Here is a 10,086-nt window from a genome sequence, read left to right as displayed (position 1 = left end):
GCATAGACTAAGATACAGTAGAATAGTTTAGAATACAGTATATACTGTACATATGACATGAGTAATGCAAAATATGTAAACATTATTAAAGTGACTAGTGTTCTATTATTAAAGTGGCGAGTGATTTCAAGTCTATGTATATAGGGCAGCAGTCTCTAATGTGCTAGTGATGGCTATGTAACAGTCTGATGGCCTTGAGATAGAAGCTGTTTTTCAGTCTCTCAGTCCCAGCTTTGATGCACTGACCACTGAACAGGCATTGGTTCGGGTGGTTGTTGTCCTTGATGATCTTTTTGGTCTGCCAGTGACATCGGGTGCATGTTGGTGTCCTGGAGTGCAGGTAGTTTACCCCCATTGATGCGTTGGGCAGACCGTACCACCCTCTGGAGAGCCCTGCGGTTGCGGGCGGTGCAGTTGCCGTACCAGGTGGTCATACAGCCCGACAGGATGCTCTCAATTGTGCATCGGAAAAGTTTGTGTGGGTTTTAGGTTCCAAGCCACATTTCTTCAGCCTCCTGAGGATGAAGAGGCGCTGTCGCACCTTCTTCACCACACTGTCTGTGTGGGTGGACCATTTCATTTTGTCAGTGTTGTGTACGCCGAGGAACTTGAAGCTTTCCACCTGCGGTCCTGTCAATGTGGATAGGGGGGTGCTACCTCTGCTGTTTCCTGAAGTCCACAATCAGCTCCTTTGTTTTGTTGACGTTGAGTGATAGTTTATTTTCCTGGCACCGCACTTCCAGGGCCCTCACCTACTCCCTGTAGGATGTCTTTAACCTAATAGATAAGGGAATTTATGAACATTTTATTTGTTTTTTAATTCTTTGTGGAACTGTGTAATCGGAGGGAAACGTGTTTCTAATATGGTCAAATATTTTGGTCAGGTATTTTGACACTGTGTCTCTTTGTTTAGGACTGTCCTGGGGCTCTGTGGGTTCTGTTTGTGAACAGATTCCCAGAACCATCTTGCTGAGAGGACCCTTCTCTAGGTATATCTCTCTATAGGTTATGGCTTTATGGAAGGTTTGGTAATCGCTGGTTGTAGAATTTAACGGCTCTTTTCTAGATAGCGGATATCCTCCCAATTTTGCGCTGTGTGTTTGCACTTAGTGGTACTCTCATTTGTTTTTGAACAGGACAATGATCCAACACACCTCCAGGCTGTGTAAGGACTATTTGACAAAGAAGGAGAGTGATGGAGTGCTGCATCAGATGACCTGGCCTCCACAATCACCCGACCTCAACCCAATTGAGAAGGTTTGGGATGAGTCGGACTGCAGAGTGAAAGGAAAAGCAGTCAACAAGACTGTTGGAAAAGCATTCCTCATGAAGCTGGTTGAGAGAATGCCAAGAGTGTGTAAAGCTGTCATCTAGGCAAAAGGTGGCTACTTTGAAGAATCTAAAATACATTTTGATTTGTTTAACTTTTTTGGTTACTACATGATTCCATAGGTGTTATTTCATAGTTTTGATGTCTTCACTATTGTTCTATAATGTAGAAATGAATATAAATAAATAATAACCCTTGAATGAGTAGGCGTGTCCAAACTTTTGACTGGTACTGTATATATATATATTTTTTTTACTCCATATACAAACTTATACATCTCATCTGCCCAGACCGGCATGCTCACACCCCCATCCCTAATGCCTGCATTATTGTTAGCCACTTGGCCTTACATTTGATCAATAGTTTTTCTCTGTCGCCCATGCTATTTCAATTTTTCTATAATAAATAATTAAAGTTATCCATTGTGATAATGATGGCTGATTGATTTCCACGTTTTTATTATAAGTTTTTTCAAGATGAGTGATGAGAAGAGAATCGTAACCCCCCCCCCCTTATTTCTAACCAGATGCAAAATGCTCCTGTTTTGATTAATTTAAAAGTAAATTAGGTCTGCTCTATACCAAGTTAACATACCACCGATTCTCTTCCTTGATTTCTCACCTAGTAGTTTGGTGGATGCAGCTCTCTGTAACCTAGAGGGCAACCTTTGGGCCCATTTCTTCTTTTCCATGTTTCTTGTAGGATGACAATGTCTGTATTTCTGATTCCTTTGGTGAAGTCTGGGCTCCTGCTCTTTAGGCCAAAGGCAGATGACCTCAGACCTTGTATATTCCAGCTTAGTAAAAGCTTTGCGTTCCATAGTGTCCAGTGTTGCTGTTTCTGTGGTTTAGGTTCGGAGGATTAGGTTTGAGCAGAGCATGCTGAGCATCTGATACATGCCTCTATCGGCAGGACAGAACAGCAGCCTCTGGTAAGACACGGGGCGGGGGCCTATGCATATTTGTAAACAATAGGAAGTGCACGGTATCTAAGGGAGTCTCAAGGTTTTGCTCACCTGAGGTAGAGTATTTCATGATAAGATGTAGACCACTATCTACCAAGAGAGTGTATCATCTGTATTTTTCGTAGCTGTCTGCATACCAACACAGACCGAGGCTGGCATTAAAACCGCACTCAATGAGCTGTATTCCGCCATAAGCAAACAGGAAAACGCTCATCCAGAGGTGGCACTCCTATTGACCGGGGACTTTAGTGCAGGGAAACTTAAATCAGTTTTACCTCATTTCTATCAACATGTTAAATGTGCAACCAGAGGGGAAAAAAATTGAGACCACCTTTACTCCACACACAGAGACGCGTACATAGCTCTCCCTCACCCTCCATTTGGCAAATCTGACCATAACTCTGTCCTCCTGATTCCTGCTTACAATAAAAAATTAAAGCAGGAAGCACCAGTGACTCGGTCGATAAAGAAGTGGTCAGATGAAGCAGAAGCTAAACTACAGGACTGTTTTGCTATCACAGACTGGAATATGTTCTGTGATTCTTCCAATGGCATTGAGGAGTACACCACATCAGTCACTGGCTTTATCAATAAGTGCATCGAGGACGTCGTCACCGCAGTGACTGTACATACATACCCCAACCAGAAGCCATGGATTACAGGCAACATTCACACTGAGCTAAAGGGTAGAGCTGCCACTTTCAAGGAGCGGGACTATAACCTGGAAGCTTAAGAAAAAGAAATCCCGCTTTGCACTCTGAAGAACCATCAAACAGGCAAGGCGTCAATACTGGACTAAGATCGAATCGTACTACACGGGCTCCGACGCTCGTCGGATGTGGCAGGGCTTGCAAACTATTAAAGACTACAAAGGGAAGCACAGCTGAGAGCTGCCCACTGACACGAGCCTACCAGACGAGCTAAATCACTTCTATGCTCGCTTTGAGGCAAGTAACACTGAAACATTTATAAGAGCACCAGCTGTTCCGGGTGACTGTGTGATCACGCTCTCCGCAGCCATTGTGAGTAAGACCTTTCAACAGGTCAACTTTCACAAGGCCGCTGGGCCAGACGAATTACCAGGACGTGTCCTCCGAGCATGCACTGATCATCTGGCAAGTGTCTTCACTGACATTTTCAACCTCTCCCTCTCCCTGAGTCTGAAATACCAACATGTTTTAAGCAGACCAGCATAGTCCCTGTGCCCAAGAACACTAAGGTAACCTGCCTGAATGACTACCGACCCTTAGCACTCACGTCTGTAGCCATGAAATGCATTGAAAGGCTGGTCATGGCTCACATCAACACCATTATTCCAGAAACCTTAGACCCACTCAATTTGCATACCGTCCCAACAGATCCACAGATGATGCAATCTCTATTGCACTCCACACTGCCCTTTCCCACCTGGACAAAAAAAACATGCTATTCATTCATAGCCACTACAGCTCAGCGTTCAACACCATAGTGCCCTCAAAGCTCATCACTAAGCTGAAACTGGATCTTGGACTTCCTGACGGGCCGCCCCCAGGTGGTAAGGGTAAGTAAACAACACATCCGCCACGCTGATCCTCAACACGGGGGCCCCTCAGGGGTGTGTGCTCAGTCTCTTCCTGTACTCCCTGTTTACTCATGACTGCACGGCCAGGCACGACTCCAACACCATCATTAAGTTTGCTGATGACACAATAGTAGTGGGCCTGATCACCGACAACGATGAGACAGTCTATAGAGAGACCTGACCGTGTGGTGCAAGGACAACAATCTTTCCCTCAATGTGATCAAGACAAAGGAGATGATTGTGGAATACAGGAAAAAGAGGACCGAGCACTTCCCCATTCTCATCGACTGGGCTGTAGTGGAGCAGGTTGAGAGCATCAAGTTCCTTGTCGTCCACATCACCAACAAACTAACATGGTCAAAGCACACCAAGACAGTCATGAAGAGGGCACGACAAAAATATTTGGTATGGCAACTGCTCGGCCTCCGGACGCAAGGCACTACAGAGGGTAGTGCGTACAGTCCAGTACATCACCGGGGCCAATCTTCCTGCCATCCAGGACATCTATACTAGGCGGTGTCAGAGGAAGGCCTGAACAATTGTCATAGACTCCAGCCACTCTAGTCATATGCTGTTCTCTCTGCTACCGCACAGCAAGCGGTACTGGAGCGTCAAGTCTAGGTCCAAGAGGCTTCTAAACAGCTTCTACCCCCAAGCCATAAGACTCTTGAACATCTAATCAAATGGCTACTCAGACTATTTGCATTGCCTCCCCACTGCTGCTGCTACTCTCTGTTATTATCGATGCATAGCCACTTTAATAACTCTACCTACATGTACATAATTACCTCAACACCGGTGCTCCCACACATTGACTATGTACCGGTACCCCCTTTATATAGCCCCACTATTGTTATTTAATGCAGCTCTTTAATTATTTGTTATTCTTATCTCTTACTATTTTTTATAGGTATTTTCTTAAAACTGCATTGTTAGTTAAGGGCTTGTAAGTAAACATTTCACTGTAAGGTCTACACCTGTTGTAGTCGGCGGATGTGTCAAATTACATTTGATTTGAAGGGGTTATATAGGGTGTGGCCAGGGTTTGTTTGTAGGGGTGTCAACTGTTTGGGCACCAGAGTTTATCCACTTTGTGTTTGGGAAATAATTTATTTTCATCAATGTATTTCCCATTAGAGTCTAATCACAATCTCTGGCTTTTGTGTGTCTTCATTGGGTGTTGGGGGGTTGTCAGAGGGGCTATCTGCTGGGTCCTGTGTTGTCTGTGCCACTGTGGTCCGGGTCGGAGGTGGCTGTTCTACTGGCTTCTCTGGGGCAGTGGCTCTCTCTCTCATATATATATATATTATACACCCAATACCTCAATTTGGTCACATTTTCTACTCTGTTGCCCAAAATTTTTTTTAAAAACACAAAGAAGCCAAACCATCTGATAAATCAGATAAATTACACTGCACAATGTGATAAAAGGATATCAATGAGCTACTTCAGTTGTGGAAAAAGAGAGATACTTGAAACATTAAATCTATTGAAGCCTATGGGAATTTCAAGGCAATGATTGATTAAAAAAATAAAAGCTTATCAACATGAGTCACATTTGGTTAGAGAAACTACCAGAGTAGCAGGTTTTTGCCCGGGAACCGAACGGCTATTGTATTTCAGAAAGCATTGTCTTTCTGCAGAGTTGAAGCAGAAAGAAGCATACAATTTTAGAGAGAGGACATGGGCTCTTTATCCTCATGAAAGGTTAAAGGATGAGACTGACCTTTTTAGCATCAGCTGGGCTTTGGGAACAGAACACACAAGGGCAACTCTTTCTGGCTTTTTCCCTTCCGCTCTGGGGTATGTTTTACAAGCCAAAGACAGAAGTCCAAAGCACTATTGCTTTTCACATAGACTCAGACACACAACTATGCCCTCCTTTTGACACAGACACACACACCACAGAACACTGTTATCTGTACATGGCATCAGAGTAGGTCTGCAGGCTATGGAAGCAAAAAGAGAACATATCACTCTAGATTACATCAACACAAGAGCTTGATTCAATCAATATCATCAGAATCACTTACACACACACAGGTCTATGAACAGAACACAACCGAGACTTCGTGACCTGCGATCAGGGAGAGGGAAAACATGAACCCACACCGAAATAAACTCTGATAAACCATTTGCATTTTCATAACATTCTATTATCAACGTTCAATAATCTTTTTCACATCAACCCCAAATATTTGTAGAAGATATGGCTTTGTTTTGTTTACTAGAGAGTACATGAACCGTCTCACCTCCTGTGAACGTTAAAGGTTCTGTTGTTCACACTACATACCTAAAGGCCTTTTGTGTGATGTTTCAATGGGTGCATCACTAGGCCATGGCTGAACAAGGGTCTGTGTACAGAAAACATAGAATGGGGCAGCTATATGGGGTGGATGTTATATATTGTATAGGTAAACTAGCACTTGCGGGGGAAAAAGATTAGCCTATGGTTTGAGAGACAATGGGAATGGTCAGTGACGTTTAAAAAGGTAACATCTAGTCACTACGACGCAACAGAGCACTCTTGTCAGTAGAAGAGTATAAAAGGCCCTATGACCCTGTTGGAGGCTACGGTGCCACCATCAAGTCCTCCAACCATGGGAAAGGTATGAGCTAACACACATTTCGGTTACTTGTTTGATGACTGCTGATAAAACTATGTAGAGCACCAAATGCTATTAAGGCGTATAAGTGAAGCGATTTGGCAAGTAAGCTACGCATACAGTTTATGAAGCTGTCAAAGATTTCAGTCGTGGAACTAATACCAATACATGGAAGGATGCAAGATACTTTTTTCCACAAAATTGTATTACTTGGATTATATATTTTAAAAATCCCATCTATACTCCATAGGATAAAACAGGAATCCAAAGAAAAGGTCAATTAACCTTAAGGATCGGGAAAAAGGGAACAGGTAACCTCTTTTGATAATGAGGGTAGTTAATATGGATCAGATCCTTTTTTTCAATTTTCACCTATAATGACATTCCCAAATCTAACTGCCTGTAGATTAGGACCTGAAGCAAGGATATGCATATTATTGATACCATTTGAAAGGAAACACTGAAGTTTGTGGAAATATGAAATTAATGTAGGATAATATAACACATTAGATCTAGTAAAAGATAATACAAACAAAAAAACATGCGTTTTCAGAAAAATAATTGTTCCGTCATCTTTGAAATGCAAGAGAAAGGCCATAATATCCCTTACATGCTGACTACACCGCTCGCGTTGCAAAATGTAGAAATATATATTATTCAATTATTGCACACCCACACTGCTCGCACACGCCAACAAGCGTCTGTGTTGCCAAGGGCTAAAATAGAAGTCAGTTCTATTTCTGACGCAGATCACGCTGCAAGGCCTGCCTCTCCCATCTCCTCATTGGTTTATAGAAGCAGGTACCCACGTGCCATCTCCACATTGGTTATACCCACGTGGGTGACTGAAAGACGAACGAGGTCGGTGGCGGTAATGCACCTAATTTATGAAAGTTGCCAATTGCAATATAAAGTCAAGAGAAGAAAAAGCCTAGGAGGAGAGATGACTAGAAACGATTCAGTTGACCGTTTTATGTGTGGATTAATTGTCGGAGTAGAGGACCTTGTACATTCCAGGTAAAATAACAACTCAATGTTTACATCACAAGACAAATTAGCTAGCAACAGCAAACTAGCTAAATAGGACAAATTAGCTAGCAAGTGCAAGCTATCTAGCTAAATTGCCATAAAGGTTTAATGCTTTTCGACCTGTCCTCAAATTAATGTAATTGGTTCAGAGTTTGTTTTGATATTTTAACCTGCGTGTCGTGATCGCGTTTGGTGTGGGGGGACAAATTAAACGTATGCACGATGGCACACACGCGCAGCCGGTTTGGGTTGTGTTAGGGGTTTAGGTGGAATTTTGATTTTGGCCATTAGATGGCAGCAGTGTGTGTGCAAAGTTTCAGACTGGTCCTGTGAAGCATTGCAGTACTGCACAATATTTTCTATCAAAAAGTTTGCCCAAATGTGCTGAATTGGTCAATTGATACATTTTGAAGTATAAGGAACATACAAAAATGATATGGTAATACAAAGTTTAAGTTTACATACTCCCAGGAATGTCATACATGATGGATAGTTAGCTTCCCTACAGAAAAAAAACACTAACCTTCACACATCTAGATGGCCGGGCGAGGTGGGTGTGGGGCCAGAGACAGCAGGGTTTCAAACTGTTCCTATATTTGAATATAAAAGTTGATTTTATCAAACAAAACAATGCTACCTTTTATCTCTGGGACCTTCAGGATGACAAATCAGAGCAAGATTACTGAATGTAAGTACATTATTTACCGTCAGAGGTGAATGTATCAAACCAATTGCCGTGATAGAATGTTTTGGTTGTTGTGCACTCTCCTCAAACGATTGCATGGCAATTTTGTCACTGTAATAGCTACTGTAAATTGGACAGTGCAGTTAGATTTACAGGAATGTAAGCTTTCTGCCCATATAAGACATGTCTATGTCCTGGAAAGTTTGCTGTTACTTACAACGTCATTCTTGTCACATTAACAACCGTCCCGGTATAGGGACACCAATCCCGTAGATCCTTAGATGCACTCCAGGAGCACAATAAATTCGTAACATATTGCACAAATTGGATTTGTAAAATTTGTATGATATCATAGAAAGCATTTCGTAATATATTACACAAAATGAATGACGTAGTACACAATTGTATGATGTTGTACACAAAAAAACAGTTTGAGAGTGCATCTTTAAAATATTAATGGAGAAAAAACTGCTCTCAAATCTCAGATTTGGGGCACTAACCTATGGAGACCATACTAGTACTAGTATAGTAATGTTGGTTTCTAATTTAAACTGAACTGTTGTGCCTTGCATTAACTTTCTCAAAAGTGAAGTTGCCTGCGTCACTTACATAGTTTACAGCATATATAAAAGGTGCAGTGAAATGTGTCCCCTATTGGTCGATCAAAACCACATCCATCAGTACTGCTTTCAGTCAAGCCATTCGCCTTTTACTATCATCATCCTTGACTCAGTCTAAATAACTCTATATATAAACAATTGTATACATTTCTGTTCTTCATAGATTATCTTTTACGAAGGCCACAACTTCCAGGGCCGTCATTATGAGTGCAACAGCGATTGTGCCGACACCTTCAGGCACTTCAACTCCTGTAACTCTATCAGGGTGACCGGCGGTCACTGGGTGGCCTACGAGAAGTCCAACTTCAACGGCTACCAGTACATCCTGAACCAGGGCGAGTACCCAGACTACCACCACTGGATGGGCTTCAACAACTGCATCCGTTCCTGCCAGATGTTCCCCCCCGTAAGTCAATCAAACTGATAGGGTTAACCCTGCCACACATCAAACAGTGCTTTAGAAATCAGCATCAATCACCAGCCTCTTGATGTCATTGATAGATAAGGAGAGGAGTCAAAGCATGAAAGTCTCCGTGGCGAAGTCCACAAGGAGATCCAGTCATTTTTTAAAGGAATGGGCTACACCCCCCAAAAAAAAGACTTTTATTCATTTTCATTCTATTCATCATCGCTCAGTGTTTTTGTCAGTTAAGAAAAAATATATTATGCTGCTATTTTGAACAGTTTGACTGAAAATCTGTTTCTAAGGGAAGCAAGTCTCTGGTATTATTCGATGTGTAGAAATGTATGTATGTTTACCTCTACTTAATTCACCCAGTGTAAAAAACTCTACTGTGACCCGCTGTGATAATTTTACCCCAAATCCCATCTTGTCCTCTCTATGCCCGCCGTTCTGTCTCTTCCGCCAACAGTACAGAGGAGCCTACAGGATGAGGATCTACAACAGGCCCGAGATGTCTGGTCACATGATGGAGTTCATGGACGACTGCCCCAACGTGTACGAGCGTTTCCGCCACCGTGACATCTTCTCCTCCAATGTCATGGAAGGCTACTGGGTGTTCTATGAGCACCCCAACTACAGGGGTCGTCAGTATTTCCTCCGCCCCGGCGAGTACAGGGCTTGCAGCGATTGGGGCTGCCACAACCCCATGGTGGGCTCCTTCAGGAGAATGAGGAGTGGCCTGTAAGCTTCTCACCTATGGACTGTAACAAAGTGATTAAACGTGCTGGTTTTTAAACATGGCTTCTCTGTGTGATTTTCTTTTTATCTCAAATCATTGGAAAAACCAATAACAAAGTTACCTTGTGTGTTAATAATTAAGTTTCAGCA

The 10,086-nt window shown here is 42.6% G+C and overlaps 1 protein-coding gene across 1 annotated transcript; it reads left to right on the top strand.

Moving 5' to 3' along the window:
• The first annotated feature begins 6,369 nt into the window (after nucleotides 1-6,369).
• On the top strand, nucleotides 6,370-9,994 carry LOC115144545 (gamma-crystallin M2-like). The gene is made up of 3 exons (XM_029685589.2): nucleotides 6,370-6,464; nucleotides 8,959-9,201; nucleotides 9,668-9,994. The coding sequence occupies exons 1-3, from the start codon at nucleotides 6,411-6,413 to the stop codon at nucleotides 9,941-9,943; spliced, it is 573 nt and encodes a 190-aa protein (XP_029541449.1). The 5' UTR covers nucleotides 6,370-6,410; the 3' UTR covers nucleotides 9,944-9,994.
• Nucleotides 9,995-10,086: the final 92 nt, after the last annotated feature.

Source organism: Oncorhynchus nerka, linkage group LG16 (assembly GCF_034236695.1).
Source record: "Oncorhynchus nerka isolate Pitt River linkage group LG16, Oner_Uvic_2.0, whole genome shotgun sequence".
NCBI classification, from domain to species: domain Eukaryota; kingdom Metazoa; phylum Chordata; class Actinopteri; order Salmoniformes; family Salmonidae; genus Oncorhynchus; species Oncorhynchus nerka.
This window is presented reverse-complemented; position numbering and strand designations above follow the sequence as displayed.

What these genes read in the sequence shown, in the direction of transcription:
- LOC115144545 (XM_029685589.2), top strand. Translation starts at nt 6,411, where the DNA reads ATGACCCTGTTGGAGGCTACGGTGCCACCATCAAGTCCTCCAACCATG. An exon ending in GTCCTCCAACCATGGGAAAG is followed by an intron (nt 6,465 to 8,958) that starts GTATGAGCTAAC and finishes TGTTCTTCATAG; the next exon opens with ATTATCTTTTACGAAGGCCA. An exon ending in CCTGCCAGATGTTCCCCCCC is followed by an intron (nt 9,202 to 9,667) that starts GTAAGTCAATCA and finishes TTCCGCCAACAG; the next exon opens with TACAGAGGAGCCTACAGGAT.